This window comes from Pararge aegeria, chromosome 3 (assembly GCF_905163445.1).
Source record: "Pararge aegeria chromosome 3, ilParAegt1.1, whole genome shotgun sequence".
Classification (NCBI taxonomy): Eukaryota; Metazoa; Arthropoda; class Insecta; order Lepidoptera; family Nymphalidae; genus Pararge; species Pararge aegeria.
In genome coordinates this window covers 19,727,021-19,750,292 of record NC_053182.1, presented here as the reverse complement: position 1 = coordinate 19,750,292, position 23,272 = coordinate 19,727,021, and the positions used below count along the sequence as shown (strand labels likewise).

The 23,272-nt window shown below is 35.8% G+C and overlaps 1 protein-coding gene across 3 annotated transcripts in view; it reads right to left on the bottom strand.

Moving 5' to 3' along the window:
- Positions 1-23,272, bottom strand: part of LOC120637170 — a 155,720-nt gene that overhangs the window by 98,478 nt on the left and 33,970 nt on the right. Inside the window, exon 1 of one of the 3 annotated variants that reach the window (XM_039908843.1) lies at positions 12,427-12,479. The exons of the other annotated variants lie outside the window; for them this stretch is intronic. Within the exon in view, the coding sequence (XP_039764777.1) occupies positions 12,427-12,466 (40 nt within the window). The 5' untranslated portion in view covers positions 12,467-12,479. Of the gene's footprint in view, positions 1-12,426; positions 12,480-23,272 lie in introns of those variants that run through there. 3 annotated transcript variants of the gene reach the window in all.

The following is a 23,272-nucleotide window of genomic DNA, read 5'->3' as shown; positions in this document are numbered from 1 at the left end:
AAAGCAGTTACAGCTTCGAGCAAAAAGTAATACTTATTTTTATAAAAGGATTTTTCTATAAGCTAGTCAGTCTTATTTGCTCAGCGAGCGTCAAACCCGTATCGAAGTCATTACTCAACTATGTGATCACCATAAATTATCATACACGTAATCATCAACGTACTCTACATATTTATGCACGTAAATATATTGCGTAGCTGTCGCCCGCGACTCTTAATCTCAGGCACATTAGGCTTGACACCTAGGCATCAGGTTGATTACAATTTAAAATTTAATTTATGTCCATAAAAATATCAAAAAAATTAAAAAGAAAATGGACTGGAACAATATAAATCTTAGAAGCAAAAATACACTCGCTGTGCAGTTTACTAGGCTACATAAAATTGCTAATTCATTCAAGCGCAATTCATTCAATCAATTCAATTGTATATTATTTTATAACAAATTACCGAATGAAATCTTTGAGATGTCTCTCAATAAGTTCAAAGTTTACATAAAACGTAAGCTATCATATTATAATGTTAAGGATTAATTAAACGATAAAAATCTTTGGATGTGAATTGCTCTGACTTCATGCTTAATATAAATTTACTGTGAGATGGTGATCACAAAAACAAACAATGATTTTATCTCACGCCGTATTCTAAGTTTGTAGAGAATACGACACTAACAATAGAAAAAGGGTATTTAACGCATTGAAAGTTTTATTATAATGCATTATCTAGTAATCTCATTATCGGACCATCACATTTCACTGAACATTAAAATTTGAGATTTAAGTACAATTGAATCAATTAAATCACCAGATTGAGCTCTGACACTCTTTTTTTCAAAAACTAAAATGCCCACTATAGCTAACTTCAGGGTGTCGGTTTTTTGTGACGGTGTGCGCGAGTATCGTAAAAAGTCAGCTGGCGGACGATGTATTCCCCTCTCACTCGGTTTCGCAACTACCTTCATCCTGTTAAAATCGTGTAACAATGTGCGCGCGCATTTCGTTACATCGTATAATTTCACTCCCATGATTTTTTCCTAACGCCGCTAAAGAAGTATAACTCCAAAAAGCTTTATTCGCGTAAAAGGTCAATTTTGTCTGTTTGTAGTGACTTTTACACCGGTTCGGAAGGCAGATCTTACCGAAAAGAAGCCGGCAAGTAACTCAGCAGTTGCTCTTTTCCAACAACAACTATACAAAAAATTATATAGGAATCACTTTAAAAAACGCTACTAAATTTAACAAAACATATCAAGTTATAGTTATCAAACGTGTTATTTTATTTACCCACTTTACAAAATCACTGTAACAAACTTGCAAAAAAAACGGTTTCATGCGTCGGGTCTCTTCCTCAAGGAAGAGGTCAGATTATGTAAGCAGATTCAGTGGCGTTCCTAGGGTTTTGAATTTGAGCAAGCCCAGTTACCTAAAGCACAAATTTAACTCGTCATGATCTCTAAGTCACTAAATGACAAACCATATCAATAAATCTTTGAAAAACACTTCGGTTAGGTCAGCACGCGAATTATGATAAAGAAGTTCTGTGCAATGTTTGCCAAAATTAAAAAGTAATCATAGTAATCCCAAGTGTTTCTTTGAGTTCGGCTCTCTTTAATTCTTATGATGCCTGGTAATTTATGTCGTAACTAGCCGCGTTCCAACCATTATTTTCATTAGAAAAAAATATGCAAAAATTTACCTGTTGTTCGCCAATTATTTTTTGATTTCGCCACAGAAACAATTTGCAAACAAATTGAGCTCATATTTAACAATATTTACTATAATTTTTAAGAAAACAAACCAGTAAAATGCTTTATTCAACTCTAAAAAATAATAATAAACTCCTAACTAAGTAGTTACTAATCAATAATAATGAATCTGTCAAGTGTCAACTAGTTGTAACGCAAACAATGACACGCGTGAAGTTGTTTCAATTCGTTCGCTAGTCATCTTCACTAACTTCAACTCGCAATCTGGCATTTGATCTCCATACTAAATTATTAAATAATCTAGATTGTCTCTGCTAAATACATTGAAATTTCTATGAGAGAGAGCAGTAAAATAAAAGCCCCATATAAGCAAATGCGTGTGAGCGAGACAAAGCGGGGCCTCCGATCGCGTACGAAGACACGCGAAGAGCGCGATAGTGATAGTTCGGCGCGGCGCCGCGCCGTTCGGCTGGTTGCTACCACAGAGACTACCTGCCAGAGTAACGTAGTGCTTGCAGTAAAGTAGACAAAGAGTATATACATTATTAAGCAAAAGTTAAAACATTGTATTTATATCCTCATTGCTATCAAGTTTTAATTATTTTGTTAATTTCATTTCGGAATAGTCGAGAAAAATTTAAAAGAGATATTTATTGTAACGCAAGCCCGGCTTTTCGGCTTGTATGGTAGTACCGCCACTGAGCATATTATGTAAGTATCTTTGAACATAACTTATATATGACGTTATAGGTGACAAACAGAACACATACACATACCCTCGTTATATTAAATAGTTGTAGAGTATGGATCTGATTTTGTATGGATAAAGGAATACGAAGAATAGTACTAACATTGAATCTACAATACATATATGTAATAAGTTACTGAGAAGTTAGAACGTTTAGCGGTTGAGATAATTGCTTTATTATATGTATTATATGTTTTATATTAGTTTGCGTAAAACAAACAGATTAATTGGATAATAATTGGCTTTTAACCTAGATTGAAAAATACAATCATCAGAGTAATGAAAAAAAAAACAATTTAGACATTTATTCTCCAACTTAAAGAAAGAAGAAATAAATTATTTATGCAAACCGCAAAATGTGGATGTAATTTTTAAAATGCGAAGCAAACCATATATATTTAAAAGCATTTAATGCGCTTATAATAAAACTTTAAACTCTAAAGACAAAAGCATCATTCAAAACGCAAATCTACAGGACAGTAAACTTGAAGTCCTCAAGTACATTACACTTTACTTAAATGTAGTACTTAATTTTTTTAGTTTAGCGGGCAGGTTATTGTGCGAAAGAAGTAGCGTGCGGAGTCGAGCGCACACGTATGGTCTATTAACGTCGTAAAAAAAATTGTAAAGTATTTTGATTAAATGGCGAAATTCCCAGCTAGTGGTCTTTATACGTTTTCGTATCTACCTTTGACTTTACCTTAATACATACTGAAAATAAGTAAAATAATTCGTACACCGCCCCTTTTAGGTGGTAGAATAAATAATCGAAATAATGTTGCTTAGACGATTCGATTAATACTAAAATAGTTAAATTTTTAATTTAATGTATGACGAGGTCTGGATCGATAGTCGCCGTATTGATAGTCGAAATATTTTTCTTGAATCAAGGTGAATTATATTTCGCATACCAACATCAAAACTCTTCAATAAAAAAAACCCATTCTATTAGAGAAAGCCTTATAATATAATAGTACGGTAGCCCTTATCCGATATCAATGGTATTACTTCCAAGTTTCAACTTCAGAACTTAATAAAGTTATAAGTATAACGAGGTCTGGATCGATAGTCGCCGTATTTTTGTGGAATCTTCACCAGACAAGGTCATCTAGGTGTATTATATTACGCACACCTACACCAAATCTGTTTAATTAAAAAAAAACATACTTTTGAGATAGCCTTATGATCGCTGATTTCTAAACGGATTTCAAACGGGAATATTTTTTTATTTTAAGTTACGAATTGGCTTTGACTGCAATCTCACCTGATGGTAACTGACGATGCAGTTAAGATCGGGCCAACCTGTTAGAGGTATGACAGTTATATCAAACCCATACCCCTGTGCTTTCTAGACAGCATCGTACTGATACGCTATATCACTTGGCGGCACACCTTTGTCAGTAGGGTGGTAACTAGCCACGGCTAAACCAGACCAGATTACAGAAATTCAGTAGTTACAAATCTCTTAATTGCCTACGTCAAGGATCGAACCTAGGTCCTCCCACTTAAAAGAACACAGCGCTCACCACTGCGCACAAACTATTATTGATACTTTAATCGTGTTTTTGGTCAAGCCAGTATTATTGATACTTTAATCGTGTCATTTGGGCGAGCCACTATTGATACTCTAATTGTGTTTTTGGTCGAGCCACTATTATTGGTACTTAATTCGTGTTTTTGGTCAAGCCAGTATTATTGATACTTTAATCGTGTCATTTGGGCGAGCCACTATTGATACTCTAATTGTGTTTTTGGTCGAGCCACTATTATTGGTACTTAATTCGTGTTTTTGGTCAAGCCAGTATTATTGATACTTTAATCGTGTCATTTGGGCGAGCCACTATTGATACTCTAATTGTGTTTTTGGTCGAGCCACTATTATTGGTACTTAATTCGTGTTTTTGGTCAAGCCAGTATTATTGATACTTTAATCGTGTCATTTGGGCGAGCCACTATTGATACTCTAATTGTGTTTTTGGTCGAGCCACTATTATTGGTACTTAATTCGTGTTTTTGGTCAAGCCAGTATTATTGATACTTTAATCGTGTCATTTGGGCGAGCCACTATTGATACTCTAATTGTGTTTTTGGTCGAGCCACTATTGATACTTTAATCGTGTTTTTTGTCAAGCAAGTATTATTGATACTTTAATCGTGTCATTTGGGCGAGCCACTATTGATACTTTAATCGTGTTTTTGGTCGAGCCACTATTGATACTTTAATCGTGTTTTTGGTCAAGCCAGTATTATTGATACTTTAATCGTGTCATTTGAGCGAGCCACTATTGATACTCTAATTGTGTTTTTGGTCGAGCCACTATTATTGGTACTTAATTCGTGTTTTTTGTCAAGCCAGTATTATTGATACTTTAATCGTGTCATTTGGGCGAGCCACTATTGATACTCTAATTGTGTTTTTGGTCGAGCCACTATTATTGGTACTTAATTCGTGTTTTTTGTCAAGCCAGTATTATTGATACTTTAATCGTGTCATTTGGGCGAGCCACTATTGATACTCTAATTGTGTTTTTGGTCGAGCCACTATTATTGGTACTTAATTCGTGTTTTTTGTCAAGCAAGTATTATTGATACTTTAATCGTGTCATTTGGGCGAGCCACTATTGATACTTTAATCGTGTTTTTGGTCGAGCCACTATTGATACTTTAATCGTGTTTTTGGTCAAGCCAGTATTATTGATACTTTAATCGTGTCATTTGGGCGAGCCACTATTGATACTCTAATTGTGTTTTTGGTCGAGCCACTATTATTGGTACTTAATTCGTGTTTTTTGTCAAGCAAGTATTATTGATACTTTAATCGTGTCATTTGGGCGAGCCACTATTGATACTTTAATCGTGTTTTTGGTCGAGCCACTATTGATACTTTAATCGTGTTTTTGGTCAAGCCAGTATTATTGATACTTTAATCGTGTCATTTGAGCGAGCCACTATTGATACTCTAATTGTGTTTTTGGTCGAGCCACTATTATTGGTACTTAATTCGTGTTTTTTGTCAAGCCAGTATTATTGATACTTTAATCGTGTCATTTGGGCGAGCCACTATTGATACTCTAATTGTGTTTTTGGTCGAGCCACTATTATTGGTACTTAATTCGTGTTTTTTGTCAAGCAAGTATTATTGATACTTTAATCGTGTCATTTGGGCGAGCCACTATTGATACTTTAATCGTGTTTTTGGTCGAGCCACTATTGATACTTTAATCGTGTTTTTGGTCAAGCCAGTATTATTGATACTTTAATCGTGTCATTTGAGCGAGCCACTATTGATACTCTAATTGTGTTTTTGGTCGAGCCACTATTATTGGTACTTAATTCGTGTTTTTTGTCAAGCCAGTATTATTGATACTTTAATCGTGTCATTTGGGCGAGCCACTATTGATACTTTAATCGTGTTTTTGGTCGAGCCACTATTGATACTTTAATCGTGTTTTTGGTCAAGCCAGTATTATTGATACTTTAATCGTGTCATTTGGGCGAGCCACTATTGATACTCTAATTGTGTTTTTGGTCGAGCCACTATTATTGGTACTTAATTCGTGTTTTTTGTCAAGCCAGTATTATTGATACTTTAATCGTGTCATTTGGGCGAGCCACTATTGATACTCTAATTGTGTTTTTGGTCGAGCCACTATTATTGGTACTTAATTCGTGTTTTTTGTCAAGCCAGTATTATTGATACTTTAATCGTGTCATTTGGGCGAGCCACTATTGATACTTTAATCGTGTTTTTGGTCGAGCCACTATTGATACTTTAATCGTGTTTTTGGTCAAGCCAGTATTATTGATACTTTAATCGTGTCATTTGGGCGAGCCACTATTGATACTCTAATTGTGTTTTTGGTCGAGCCACTATTATTGGTACTTAATTCGTGTTTTTTGTCAAGCCAGTATTATTGATACTTTAATCGTGTCATTTGGGCGAGCCACTATTGATACTCTAATTGTGTTTTTGGTCGAGCCACTATTATTGGTACTTAATTCGTGTTTTTTGTCAAGCCAGTATTATTGATACTTTAATCGTGTCATTTGGGCGAGCCACTATTGATACTCTAATTGTGTTTTTGGTCGAGCCACTATTATTGGTACTTAATTCGTGTTTTTTGTCAAGCAAGTATTATTGATACTTTAATCGTGTCATTTGGGCGAGCCACTATTGATACTTTAATCGTGTTTTTGGTCGAGCCACTATTGATACTTTAATCGTGTTTTTGGTCAAGCCAGTATTATTGATACTTTAATCGTGTCATTTGGGCGAGCCACTATTGATACTCTAATTGTGTTTTTGGTCGAGCCACTATTATTGGTACTTAATTCGTGTTTTTTGTCAAGCCAGTATTATTGATACTTTAATCGTGTCATTTGGGCGAGCCACTATTGATACTCTAATTGTGTTTTTGGTCGAGCCACTATTATTGGTACTTAATTCGTGTTTTTTGTCAAGCAAGTATTATTGATACTTTAATCGTGTCATTTGGGCGAGCCACTATTGATACTTTAATCGTGTTTTTGGTCGAGCCACTATTGATACTTTAATCGTGTTTTTGGTCAAGCCAGTATTATTGATACTTTAATCGTGTCATTTGGGCGAGCCACTATTGATACTCTAATTGTGTTTTTGGTCGAGCCACTATTATTGGTACTTAATTCGTGTTTTTGGTCAAGCCAGTATTATTGATACTTTAATCGTGTTTTTGGTCGAGCCAGTATTATTGATACTTTAATCGTGTCATTTGGGCGAGCCACTATTGATACTCTAATTGTGTTTTTGGTCGAGCCACTATTATTGGTACTTAATTCGTGTTTTTGGTCAAGCCAGTATTATTGATACTTTAATCGTGTCATTTGGGCGAGCCACTATTGATACTCTAATTGTGTTTTTGGTCGAGACACTATTATTGGTACTTAATTCGTGTTTTTTGTCAAGCAAGTATTATTGATACTTTAATCGTGTCATTTGGGCGAGCCACTATTGATACTTTAATCGTGTTTTTGGTCAAGCCAGTATTATTGATACTTTAATCGTGTCATTTGGGCGAGCCACTATTGATACTCTAATTGTGTTTTTGGTCGAGCCACTATTATTGGTACTTAATTCGTGTTTTTTGTCAAGCAAGTATTATTGATACTTTAATCGTGTCATTTGGGCGAGCCACTATTGATACTTTAATCGTGTTTTTGGTCGAGCCACTATTGATACTTTAATCGTGTTTTTGGTCAAGCCAGTATTATTGATACTTTAATCGTGTCATTTGGGCGAGCCACTATTGATACTCTAATTGTGTTTTTGGTCGAGCCACTATTATTGGTACTTAATTCGTGTTTTTTGTCAAGCCAGTATTATTGATACTTTAATCGTGTCATTTGGGCGAGCCACTATTGATACTCTAATTGTGTTTTTGGTCGAGCCACTATTATTGGTACTTAATTCGTGTTTTTTGTCAAGCAAGTATTATTGATACTTTAATCGTGTCATTTGGGCGAGCCACTATTGATACTCTAATCGTGTTTTTGGTCGAGCCACTATTGATACTTTAATCGTGTTTTTTGTCAAGCCAGTATTATTGATACTTTAATCGTGTCATTTGGGCGAGCCACTATTGATACTCTAATTGTGTTTTTGGTCGAGCCACTATTATTGGTACTTAATTCGTGTTTTTTGTCAAGCAAGTATTATTGATACTTTAATCGTGTCATTTGGGCGAGCCACTATTGATACTTTAATCGTGTTTTTGGTCGAGCCACTATTGATACTTTAATCGTGTTTTTGGTCAAGCCAGTATTATTGATACTTTAATCGTGTCATTTGGGCGAGCCACTATTGATACTCTAATTGTGTTTTTGGTCGAGCCACTATTATTGGTACTTAATTCGTGTTTTTTGTCAAGCAAGTATTATTGATACTTTAATCGTGTCATTTGGGCGAGCCACTATTGATACTTTAATCGTGTTTTTGGTCGAGCCACTATTGATACTTTAATCGTGTTTTTGGTCAAGCCAGTATTATTGATACTTTAATCGTGTCATTTGAGCGAGCCACTATTGATACTCTAATTGTGTTTTTGGTCGAGCCACTATTATTGGTACTTAATTCGTGTTTTTTGTCAAGCCAGTATTATTGATACTTTAATCGTGTCATTTGGGCGAGCCACTATTGATACTCTAATTGTGTTTTTGGTCGAGCCACTATTATTGGTACTTAATTCGTGTTTTTTGTCAAGCAAGTATTATTGATACTTTAATCGTGTCATTTGGGCGAGCCACTATTGATACTTTAATCGTGTTTTTGGTCGAGCCACTATTGATACTTTAATCGTGTTTTTGGTCAAGCCAGTATTATTGATACTTTAATCGTGTCATTTGAGCGAGCCACTATTGATACTCTAATTGTGTTTTTGGTCGAGCCACTATTATTGGTACTTAATTCGTGTTTTTTGTCAAGCCAGTATTATTGATACTTTAATCGTGTCATTTGGGCGAGCCACTATTGATACTTTAATCGTGTTTTTGGTCGAGCCACTATTGATACTTTAATCGTGTTTTTGGTCAAGCCAGTATTATTGATACTTTAATCGTGTCATTTGGGCGAGCCACTATTGATACTCTAATTGTGTTTTTGGTCGAGCCACTATTATTGGTACTTAATTCGTGTTTTTTGTCAAGCCAGTATTATTGATACTTTAATCGTGTCATTTGGGCGAGCCACTATTGATACTCTAATTGTGTTTTTGGTCGAGCCACTATTATTGGTACTTAATTCGTGTTTTTTGTCAAGCCAGTATTATTGATACTTTAATCGTGTCATTTGGGCGAGCCACTATTGATACTTTAATCGTGTTTTTGGTCGAGCCACTATTGATACTTTAATCGTGTTTTTGGTCAAGCCAGTATTATTGATACTTTAATCGTGTCATTTGGTCGAGCCACTATTGATACTCTAATTGTGTTTTTGGTCGAGCCACTATTATTGGTACTTAATTCGTGTTTTTTGTCAAGCCAGTATTATTGATACTTTAATCGTGTCATTTGGGCGAGCCACTATTGATACTCTAATTGTGTTTTTGGTCGAGCCACTATTATTGGTACTTAATTCGTGTTTTTTGTCAAGCCAGTATTATTGATACTTTAATCGTGTCATTTGGGCGAGCCACTATTGATACTCTAATTGTGTTTTTGGTCGAGCCACTATTATTGGTACTTAATTCGTGTTTTTTGTCAAGCAAGTATTATTGATACTTTAATCGTGTCATTTGGGCGAGCCACTATTGATACTTTAATCGTGTTTTTGGTCGAGCCACTATTGATACTTTAATCGTGTTTTTGGTCAAGCCAGTATTATTGATACTTTAATCGTGTCATTTGGGCGAGCCACTATTGATACTCTAATTGTGTTTTTGGTCGAGCCACTATTATTGGTACTTAATTCGTGTTTTTTGTCAAGCCAGTATTATTGATACTTTAATCGTGTCATTTGGGCGAGCCACTATTGATACTCTAATTGTGTTTTTGGTCGAGCCACTATTATTGGTACTTAATTCGTGTTTTTTGTCAAGCAAGTATTATTGATACTTTAATCGTGTCATTTGGGCGAGCCACTATTGATACTTTAATCGTGTTTTTGGTCGAGCCACTATTGATACTTTAATCGTGTTTTTGGTCAAGCCAGTATTATTGATACTTTAATCGTGTCATTTGGGCGAGCCACTATTGATACTCTAATTGTGTTTTTGGTCGAGCCACTATTATTGGTACTTAATTCGTGTTTTTGGTCAAGCCAGTATTATTGATACTTTAATCGTGTTTTTGGTCGAGCCAGTATTATTGATACTTTAATCGTGTCATTTGGGCGAGCCACTATTGATACTCTAATTGTGTTTTTGGTCGAGCCACTATTATTGGTACTTAATTCGTGTTTTTGGTCAAGCCAGTATTATTGATACTTTAATCGTGTCATTTGGGCGAGCCACTATTGATACTCTAATTGTGTTTTTGGTCGAGACACTATTATTGGTACTTAATTCGTGTTTTTTGTCAAGCAAGTATTATTGATACTTTAATCGTGTCATTTGGGCGAGCCACTATTGATACTTTAATCGTGTTTTTGGTCAAGCCAGTATTATTGATACTTTAATCGTGTCATTTGGGCGAGCCACTATTGATACTCTAATTGTGTTTTTGGTCGAGCCACTATTATTGGTACTTAATTCGTGTTTTTTGTCAAGCAAGTATTATTGATACTTTAATCGTGTCATTTGGGCGAGCCACTATTGATACTTTAATCGTGTTTTTGGTCGAGCCACTATTGATACTTTAATCGTGTTTTTGGTCAAGCCAGTATTATTGATACTTTAATCGTGTCATTTGGGCGAGCCACTATTGATACTCTAATTGTGTTTTTGGTCGAGCCACTATTATTGGTACTTAATTCGTGTTTTTTGTCAAGCCAGTATTATTGATACTTTAATCGTGTCATTTGGGCGAGCCACTATTGATACTCTAATTGTGTTTTTGGTCGAGCCACTATTATTGGTACTTAATTCGTGTTTTTTGTCAAGCAAGTATTATTGATACTTTAATCGTGTCATTTGGGCGAGCCACTATTGATACTTTAATCGTGTTTTTGGTCGAGCCACTATTGATACTTTAATCGTGTTTTTGGTCAAGCCAGTATTATTGATACTTTAATCGTGTCATTTGGGCGAGCCACTATTGATACTCTAATTGTGTTTTTGGTCGAGCCACTATTATTGGTACTTAATTCGTGTTTTTTGTCAAGCAAGTATTATTGATACTTTAATCGTGTCATTTGGGCGAGCCACTATTGATACTTTAATCGTGTCATTTGGGCGAGCCACTATTGATACTTTAATCGTGTTTTTGGTCGAGCCACTATTATTGGTACTTAATTCGTGTTTTTGGTCGAGCCACTATTATTGATACTTTAATCGTGTCATTTGGGCGAGCCACTATTGATACTCTAATTGTGTTTTTAATCGAGCCACTATTATTGGTACTTAATTCGTGTTTTTTGTCAAGCCAGTATTATTGATACTTTAATCGTGTCATTTGGGCGAGCCACTATTGATACTCTAATTGTGTTTTTGGTCGAGCCACTATTATTGGTACTTTAATCGTGTCATTTGGGCGAGCCACTATTGATACTCTAATTGTGTTTTTGGTCGAGCCACTATTGATACTTTAATCGATCATGTGTTTAGTCGCCAAGAGTTGTAGGTGATAAGTGTAGGTTGTTTTTTTTTTTAAACTTTCATTAGTTTTTGAGTTTGGTTTACTGCCGAAACAAACAGATACACAAATAGGACTATTATATTCCTTATATAGGAATAAAACATAACTTCCTACGTAGCATAAGATCGTCACTATATAGGTACATATACATATACTAATACATAATATATACAATTGAGCATTGGCGTGCTCTCTATTATTAGTGATACATAGTACTTGCCTATGTTCAATTACATACATATAGTATGCAATATGCAATTCATTGTTGGAAAAACTAGAAAATTTATTCTAATATTACAAACTGGCGACCCAGCGTGCAATGTATGTATATATATGTATGTTATATGAATTTGTGTTTCGGGAGTTTAAATTTTGCGCCTGCTACTCGCCATTTTAAATGTCTGATATCATCTAATATATTCAACTAAATGATGCTGTAAAGGATAATTTTGATCCACATGAAATGCACAACGTATCTAATAAATATAGTAAGACAATACTCATACCGCTATCTAGCCCCAAAGTAAGCCTTACTTGTGTTATGTTTATAGACGAGCGCTTCAATGTATTTTGTTTTTTTACCTAATTTTGTAGTCCTAAAACAGCTCAAAGTGAGTCTGATGGACAAACGCAATTTCACTCAAGCAAACTCTAACACGTTTCGCCTTTACAACTGTAATAAAATTAATAAAAAAAGAAAAACAAACCAGTTTGCAGAGAAGCACCAAAAAACGTTTCCGTACACATTCACTTCACTTCACTTCACTTTCAAACATGTAATCCAAAAAGTGCACAACACTTTGTCAATAAAAATAAAATAAATAAGTATCGCTCCGGCTACGCTGCGGCCGACGTCACGACGCGAACTGAATTAATGGGAATAAAGTAAACATTATTACGTGAATTTAATTGCAAATAATTCCTTGTACAGCGCGGCCGTGACGACGCCGCGGCCGGATAAGGGTGCGGCCGCACCTTGCCGCTCTACATTCACTTTGCCGCTTCAAACCTATTCTTATTTGTTGCCCGCGGTTTTTTCACCGCTTTCATTACGGTTTTTTGGAACAGTTTTTTTCCTGGGATAAAACGTAGCTCTTCGTCCTTTCAACTTTACACAACGTTTGAATGAAAACACAAATATTAATTCAGAGGGTTCAGAGGTACATTATGTACTGTCTCAGAGACTTATCTGTGAAACCGAAACGCAAATAGTTTTTGAGTAAACAACTGCCGTATTTTTTTCTAATATAATAGGATACAGCCCTAACATCACATGCTAAATTAAAGTCAAGTGAATAATGTCACGTATTAGGTACGTACCCATCGCGTAGCGTAGGAACTATGGGCGTGTCGGTCTTTTATCATCAATAGGGTTGCTACTAATAAACACTTAGAATGCTTTGATTTTCATTGTATGGAAAAATAAATATGCTTCTTTCGATTTAATATTTTTTACAGGGTGATTCATTATAAAATATACTTATGCACCCGTCAACAGTATTTCGTAATTCGGTTATACGTTATATATGACTAAAGTCAAGTTGATTGTTTGCTTATATAGGGTGTGAGGAAAAAAAAACAAACACGCATCAAATGCGAAAGTTTGTGTAGACGAATGGATGGATTGATGTTTGTTACTCTTTCACAAAAAAACTGCTAAACCAGTTTGATTGAATTTTGTAATGGAGATAGTTTATACCCTGGATACACATACGCTACTTTTTATCCCGGGAAAATGTACGGTTCCCGCGGGATTATGAAAAACCGTAAAACCGCGTACGAAGCCGCGGGCAACAGCTGGTTTATAATAATTGTAAGGATTAGGATTCTGTACAGTGCCTACTGTACCAAATTACAGTTCAATATTAATAGATATTTTTTTAAGGGTATCATCAATATCAACTGCTTACCGGCCCACTACTACTATAGCACGGGTCTTCTCTCAGAATGAGAAGGGTGTAGGCCACTGTCCAACGTCCACCGCGCTGGCCGAGTGCGGGTTGGTATACTTCACACGCCATTATGGAGTAATCTCAGGCATGCAGTTTCCCTTACGACTTTTTCATTCACCGTTAAAGCAAATAATGTTTTTTTTTTCTTAAATTCCGAAAAGTTAGAGCCTCTTGGAGGCTTTCTTAATATTCAATTAAATACAAGCTACACATATTTAATTATAGTAACGATTAACGGACAAAGATGACCCAGAAAAAAAAAACCGAATATCTTAACACTTTTCACCCCAGACCTACGAGGCAGACGCCTGTCAAATGAGATTTGATCACAATGAAACCTATTCTTAGAGCTAGTTAAAATAACAACAAAGTAAACTCAAATTTTAATAGGATCTATGTCCAATCTACGAAAACTGGTACATAATGCATAAGAATTAACACACAAGGCAAGTAAGAAAGCTACCCGAACTAGTGACTTTTTTTGGAATTTTTAATAAATAATTAAAAGTACGTTGGAAAATACCGTTTATTAACATTCCAAATACATAATCTTCTGTTTGGTCGATTCGGTCAACGTACCTTAAAAATATGCGAAAAGAGAAAGGTAAATAATTATAATAAAATAAGCATACAAAATTAACGACTTAGCATACTTTATTATTTTGTTTTGGTGTTCAGGAAATGGAGCGGTTTTATAAGATTATCATAGTTTCATATGTCTGAACTTATTAAGCCACTATTTAGAAATGTAACAAACTCCGACCATTACTTACGTTTTTATTAAGTTAATGAGCAAATAATTTTGTTTTTAACTTTACGGAAGAATGTTGCTGTAATCTTTTTCTCCTCTCTGCAGATATTATACTTAATAAGTGTAGCTAATATCTTTTTATATGGTATAGCCAATGTCGCAGCAAACTAATATGTAACACATAACATAAGCAAATGTTCGTAGAGAAAGCAAAATACGCAAGCAATCGAGACCGAAGGATTAACCGAATTGCACTTCCGATAATATATGCCAAAGGAACCATGCATTCTTTTGAGTATTTCCATGGCCTTTGCAAAACATTTACTACCTCTCTTACCTAACTTATCCTACAAGGAAGATTCAGGCCTAGTGTGGGTTCACTGTTTTGGACAATTGTGTCCACCATGCAATAAATTCTAATTTTAATTCAAAATTCAAAATTCATTTATTTCATGGCCTAATATAAGCACTTTTGAAACTTCAAGTCTATCTGTTTGTAGTGCTGTACTTTACCACTGGTTCGGAAGGCAGACTTTACCGAGAAGAAGCCGGCAAGAAACTCAACAGTAAGTAACAAAGCGTATCCCACAAATTACTTCTGTACCTTTCGGAGACGATATGCAGATGACACTAAATTTATGATCATTTCTTGTGAGTCGACTGTTTGTATCCTCCTTTTTACAATTAATAATGGCTGCATGTTGGATCCGTGTGCTGAGTGCGAGATTTTACATAGATGAAGACAGACCGTATGTGCTTAATTCTGTGGCCATCACCTTCTTTTGCGTCATAGCGGCTAGACGCTCGTTCGCGTTCGCGTACCATATCGCGCTGCAGTAAAATGTGTCAGTGGCCTAGTAAGGATTTCCTAGAAACGCTCGCAGTGGGCACGGCTTTCCTGCCGTTCATCTCAATTACCACAATGCGGTTCGATTACTCAGACGTCTGTACACCGCTCAGCTAGTATTACAAGTCTTACCTAGAGATTTTTTATTCTACGACTATACGCACATCGCCGTCTAGCCCCAAAGTAAGCGTAGCTTGTGTTATGGATACTAAGATGCCTGATTCATAAATACTTATTAAATACAGATAAACACCCAGACAACTAAATACATAACAAAAACATTTTACAGTTGGACAGACAGTTGAAAAATGGACGGATGCTACGATCGGCTAACTTAAAAATATTAAGTTAAATAGATAAGTAAGTTTGGTTTTTTTTTCTCAAGGTTAACTTACTTTTCAGTTTGAAATACATTCAGTAAAATATTACAGAAACAGGAGTTCTAAACGCCATACCATACATGGAAGTCTGCTAAAAACCGAATAAATCTGTCATAATATATAATAATCTGTAATATATGTATGCTATTCTATATTTTTTAAGTGAAAGTTTTGATCGCTTGCAAACTTAAATAATGCGTTCCTGTCAGGTCAAGTTTGAATGGACGACATAATTTGAATCGACGTTGTTTCGCGTCCGCTGTGCTAGCACCACAATCTACTGCGATCACCGCAGCAAACCGTTAAGGGCTTTTAATTAAGTATTCCATTACCACGAATAATAAGTCTGATATCCAGGAGCGTAGCTACCGCCGTGTTTAAGCAAGAACAAATAAAATTTTATCCAATGTCACTTAATCTCGTGCTTTCCGAAAGAATAACATATACAAAACTGTCATTCTTGCTAATGGAGTTTTCGCTTCAGAATTGACAAAAGTCAAAAAAGCAATCTTTTTCAACTGATAAATAATTGCCTAAGGACCTCGACTGGGCAGGAATGGCTATCAGACTTGTCTCTAATATCTATAAAAGCAGATATTTTAAATATAAAATATATATACTTAGACAATACATACATCGCCATCTAGCCCCAAAGTAAGCGCAGCTTGTGTTATGGGTACTAAGATGACTGAATATTTTTAGGAATAATATACATAAATACTTGTAATACACAGATAAACACCCAGGCACTGAAAAATATTCATGTTCATCACACAAACATTTTCTAGTTGTGGGAATGGAACCCACGGCCTTGGACTCTGAAAGCAGGGTCGCTGCCCACTGCGCTAGTTGGCCGTCAACATTTCAGTCTTTTGTGAGAATTTTTTACCCTTAATCTGGCCCCCCAAACTACTTTCATTACAGGGCCCCCTCTAAGTCACGTTACGCCGCTGAATTGAGGTTTGGATTATTGTGTGCCTCTCAGACTGACCCGATAGGTAACACACCTTTCCACACCCGTTACCTATCGGATCAGTCTGAGAAGCACACAATAATCCAAACCTCAATTGATAGGTCAATGGCATTCTCAATTGCGACGTAGACGTATTCAGGCTAGGCAATGCCAGCTGTTAGGTATTCGTACCTCCTCGATTATAATAATCCGGCAACTTGTCAACTCAAGGCCGACCCATGTCAACTGAGACAAGCCGAGCGTGACTCGCTTGCTACAATTTCAGTTATCAAAAAGTATAATAATGTTGCGAGCGTTGATAGCCTAGTGGGCAAGGCTTCGGTTTCCCTCTCGGGGGACCGATTTTGATTCCCGACACGCAGTGACGCACACTTCATACATGCACAAAAGCTCTGCCTACCCTTAAATTTTTGTATAACTCATAAATGCGAAGAGTGTTCCATTTTATGGCATCTTCCTTCTTTATTCATACTCTGTGCACGCCACGCAAGCAAGCTGGTGAATGCGTGACGAAAGCGTAACGAAAAGTGTGAACGGGCAAGACGAACGGAAGTTGTGAGGGAGTTAAAAGTTAGTGAAGATAGAAAGAGAGAGAGAGTTACGTTTCGTGTATTACTTGTTTATGTATTCTTTTAATTAAAGGAATTGAATAACACTTGCCTTAACGGTGTGAGGAAATATTGTGAGGAAACCAGCATATTTTTAACACTGTTGTAGCCCACCTTTTCGTTTTCTTTATATTTCTCCTAATCCTTAGGTTGCCTTGCAGAGATCGCTACTTAGCGATAAGGAAACCTTTTGTATCACACTATTTACCTACTTGAAGTGTCTGTTCCTTTTTTGATTTTCTGAACTTGATGTGGAGTCTAAATAAATAGTAAGTATAAATAGATACCTAAGGTTTCTCTGTAATGTTTTCAAGGGCTTGTAAAATCTACTAATCCGCCCTTGATCAGTGCTGGCCTTACCCCCCTTTTATTCTGAGAGGACAACCGTGCCGTATAGTGGGCCGTTAATGGGTTATTGACGATAATAATGTTGTTCTGAGTTCTGGACTGTAATTTATGACATACCTTTCAGTTATGGCTGACACATTGCTACTATAAATTAATGCCCGCGACTTCGTCTGCGTTTGATTTTGTTTTTGATGTAACATTAAATTTAGTTGTGTTCTAAAAAAAATTTAAAGTATTCAGTATCGTTAAGCCTCAAATGAGGGGGTTTGCTGCTGTCCACTGAGGAGTTCTGTCCTCTATATCTTCAACCACATTCATCAGATCTTCACAAAGTTTGGGCAAAATTAAACACATATTATAACCTCTATAGTACAAAAATAATTATTTAAATCGGTTATAATTTGTCGAAATTAAAACTAATTTAATGATAGATTGCTCGAGCGATAGCAGTGGCGTACACTTCATATTTTTATCTATGTAATGCGTGACACGACGCACTTAATGGCCGACTAATCGCAGCATCTTAGGATTGATTGTGCCAGCAAAGTTGAAATTTAGAAGGTAAGTTTCTTCTACTGACACAATGTAAATGCGATTTGGTAGGTCAGTGTTCATTCTAAAGAGATTAGAAACAACCATTTAATTGTTTACTAAACTTTCTTACGTAACTTACGTAAACTTAGGTGTTTGGTGGTTTGGATAATGTTCTACTATTATAATGTTATGACTACTTAAACGATAATAAAGCTTGGGGGTGAATCGCTTTAACTCCATAGTCTAATATTAATTTACTGTGAAATAGTGATAACAAAAAAAATACCTGGCTAATTATGTTGTAGACTCTTCTTGGACCAGGGCGCGTTTGAAACCCTCGTAGTTATAGGTTTAAGTTGGCGAAAGAAGTTATCACCATTCCAAATTAAAATTTTGTAAACATATTGATGAACATAAGTGCCTGTCATAGGCCTATATGAATAAAGATTTTTTTAATTTTGAATTCGAATTCGAATTTCTAGTGCATAATAACCATTAGCTAAGAAAGCGGTTTTATGTCCGCAAAATAGAGGTACGGAAGGTTCTCTAAAACACAAGACAACATATATTTTCTAGAAATAAACCACCATTACATTGTAGGTAGATAATTAATCGTTTATAACTCACAATACCTACATACCTGCAACAAATTGTAGTATAAAGAATGAAGATACAGCGATCGTTGAATAGTTGGAAGTCATTCAATATAATGGATGCGTTAGAGGTGAACTGAACGATCTGCGGGTCAATTATGTATATCATACACCGAATTTAGCCCGCACCGAATTTAGCACCGACCCTGTTTTCTGAGTACAAGGCCGTGGGTACGATTCCCACAAGTGGAAGATTGAAAGATGTTTGTGTGATGAACATGAATGATTTTCACCGTCTGGGTGTTTATATTATTTTTATGTGTATTATTCATCAGTCATCTCAGTACCCATAACACAAGCTACGCTTACTTTAGGGATATAGGCGATGCGTGTATTGTCGTAGTATTATTTATTATTATTATTGTGAAAAGTTTCCACCAAATAACCTGTGCGAAAGAAGTAGTAGAGCTATCAGCGATATCTGCCTACGGAGTTGAAATGAACTCAGTTGGAAACTTAGATTTCAGAATGCGAGATATGGATTTTGGAATTTGTTTTGCCTAACGTAAAAAAAATTGATAAAATCATCATAAAAAATGGAGAAACACTTAAAATAGAAAACTCCACTGTTTTTCTAGGAGTGACCTTAGATTGTAAGCTACAGTGGGGTACCCATATAGAAAGCCTAGCGAGTAAACTCAGCTCAGCTGCATATGCAATCAGGAAAATTAGACAGCTTACCGATGTTGAAACAGCTAGGCTTGTTTATTTCGCATACTTTCACAGTATTATGTCCTATGGGATCTTGCTGTGGGGAAAAGCTGCAGATATTGAAAGTATATTTATACTACAGAAAAGAGCCGTACGATCAATATATAAACTTGGATCACGCGAATCGCTTCGTGAAAAATTTAAACAAATAGGTATTCTTACAGTAGTTTCGCAATACATTTATAAAAATATAGTCTTTGTGAGGCAAAATATTACTCTTTATAAATCAAAAGCTGAAATTAACAATCGACTTACCAGAAACGGTCATAAATTAGTGATATCTGCATATCGTCTGCGAAAGGTGCAGAACTCCTTTGTGGGGTTGAGTATACGCTTTTACAACATGATTCCTAAGGAACTTCTTGACCTACCAATGCATACATTTAAAAAATGTGTAAAAACGCATATAGTACAGCGAGGCTACTATACATTTGATGAATTCCTCAATGACAAGGTAGAATGGAAGCAGCCAGCCTCGCTCTCATCTCCCGCAAGATAGCAAAATGATTGTAAATGTTGATGTTGGAAAAGAGCAACTACTGAGTTTCTTTCCGGCTCTTCTCGGTAGTATCTGCTTTCCGAACCGGTGGTAGAGTCACACAAACATGCATACTTGACGTTTCAAAAGTGCTTATAAAGTAGGCCTACTTGAAATAAATGAATTTGAATTTTTGAATTTGAATTTGAACAGGTTCATCATATCTACCCATTACCGGGACACTACAGGGCTCGGGTCTCCTCCCACAATGAGAAGAGGTTAAGGCCGTAGTCCACCCCGCTGGCCCAGTGCGGACTGGTGGTTTCCACACACCTTTGAGATCATTTTGGAGAGCTCCCAGGTAGGTTCCCTCACGATGTTTTCCTCCACCGTTGAAGCAAGTGATATTTTAATTGCTTAAAACACACATTACTAAGAAATGATAGAGGTGCGTGCTGGGATTTCTAATCCCTAGACTTTTTTACTGCCGCAGATGCTTAAAAGCCTCCTATGTTTACATCCAGGAGTTATCATTATGATGCAAAAGTTTGTGAATAGCCAGTTTCACTGCTAAGCCGTAGCCCGTAGGTACATGGGTAACGTAGTTTTTTCTTAATCCCGCAGGAAAAGTCCTCCGGAATAAAAAGTATGCTGAGGCAGTAAATTTTTTTGTTGTTTTTAAAATTGGTTCTCGCTTTAAACCATACACATTAAGTTACAATGTTTGTCGATTTAAGTAGCGCGTGTCCAGTCCCTGGGGGCTTTTTCCGAATAAAAAGTATCCTAGGTCCGTCTCCATCGTCCAAGCTTTCTCTGTGCCAAATTCGATAAAGGTTGGTTGAGCCGACTATGAGTAACAAACAAACAAAGTACACTTTTACTTTTATATTACTAAATATGGATCACTTAGAGTAGGCATTGTTAATTAGCTTATATGGAGTGCATGCTGTATGCCTCGTGTTCAGCTTAAGATAAGTTCCGTTAGACCCACTTTTTGCCGAACACTCGTTTATTTTTAAAATTCAAATACCTACTTTCAACGATTTAAATTTCAAATTTTTCACATAACCAGCAACTTTGTTTTTCAAATTAAATGCGATGAATTTGAAAAACAAAGGGGCTGCGTTGTTTTAATGTTTTTGTCTGGTGGGAAGCTTAAACCTACAATATCACTGTATCTATCATCACATCAACACATAAGTACTGATTAGCGGTTTTTTAAAATCCTACTTCTGTGACATCACTCGCCTCGTGCCGTGAGACCTGCTTCTTTATATAAACTTGCTTATTTAAAAGTCAACTGCTATCCTTAAATAATTTTAAATTTATTATGTAACATTCATTTGAATTTCAAATATTTCAAAATTAAATTGAAAAACGAATAGGTTATTTAAATCGCGTTGTTGTCTTTTTCCTTGAAATATGAGTTGCAGGTGTTTCTGTTTCCAAAAAAAAAAACATGTCCTAGATTACAATAGTAACATATTTAATCAACGCCTACAATACCTACATCGTACAAATGCGACTTACTCGTAGACTAGACTCCATTGCGCCTTTTGGGTACGGAACCCTCAAAACGCGACCGGGGTTTTTTTAAACACAAAACTATGCTTATCTGATCCTTAATTTAATGATGGACAGTTTATTAACTCATTGTGCAATGCAAACAAAAAAATTGAATAAAATTATTATCATTTAAAAACATTGACATATATAGGGGACCCGGCGAACAGCAGGTGCAGATGTCGCACTCGCATCTAAATTGGCTCAGAGGCATTTAAGTTAGATTTAAGTACAGCTTTTATAAGCGTTATTGTTTTATTCGCACTAAAGTTGTGTTGCTCATCGGGGACAGTATATTGTCTTAACTATTTAAATCCAACGTTAATTCATACGTAACTAGTGGTAAAAGATTGATCGATCTCAAAACCTATACCATTAAATTACTGTTGTTGGTTCCCGAGGTAGCGAAAAGTATTCATTACTGATTCAGTATGTGTTACGTCGGACTTACGTCAACGGTCCAGCCTTAGAAATCGAGTGGAACAACTAAAGCCAAGCACTTAGATAAACGACTGAGTTTTTCGACATAGATAAACATAAAAAGCAAATTTTTCAATTAAAACCCTTTCAACGTATTGGGGTGTAACAACGCCATCTAACAGAATTTTGATGAATTATATCCACAAGTAACAATACAAGTACCTCAGAGACTTAAAAGATGGCGCAAAAAGAAATCAGAAAAAGCTGTTGTTAGCGAACAACAATTTTTTTTTTATTGGTAAATCTATAAACTTAAATGATGAACTTAAGAATCACCACAATGGCAAGCGAAGCACGTACATCGACTTTGGTTTGGTCTGAGAATAGTCTGCGGCGAACGTTTTAGTCAAATCGATACGGAGCACCACATCTTTATATACATATATCTATGTTAAATATTTTTATCTACCACTAATTTATATTAACGTAAAACGTGTTTTATACACGTGGATTAAAAAAAAATAGAATACAGAAGTGAACATATAATAATAGTATTTGGCTAAGAAAAAACAAAACCCAACTTCCGGTTATAATAATGATGCCTACTTTTTGTGAAAACATACTTTTAAAAATTGGAAGCCGTCCAAAAGCGGAAGTCCGTGATGCACTATGATCTTCACCCAGCTTACTACCCTTGCTTAGGTCGATAAGTGGAAGTCAATGATACACTCACAGAATTAAGAACATACAGAATCCGCATTTAGCCATTATCGCATGCAGTGCATTGTGTCCAAAAACAGAGATAACGATTCGATCACGACGTACTTCACACCCGCGGAATGTTGCTCAAAAACGTTTCCCATTTTCCTCATTTTATGGTGATCATTAGAGGTTAACGTTATCGTCAACTGCTAAATCAGTAAACTGACTAAACGCCGTTCTAGAAACATTACTAAAGTGGAGTGGTTTTTGATGCTACAATATTAGTCGTTTACACGGATTCTGTATGTTCTTAACTCTGTACTTACACTATTAACTAAGCTAGCTTTTTTCGCTCATGCAATCCTCGTGCTCAAAAATTAATTTGGATAGAAACAAGGCGTTGCGGAATTTGCAAAAGAAAACTTTGCGGAATTCCATGGAATTAACGCCTGCTTATATGATATATCATGAAAATAAATTAATCAAATTAAATTAATTAATCTTAATTCGAAACCGGAGCATCCTTAGATACTTAACAATGAAATGTTACTTAACAATTATTCATTGTAAAAACAACATCATATTCCGAAAATTAAGCTTTAATTTGCTATAGTCCGTAATCTCTTCAATATT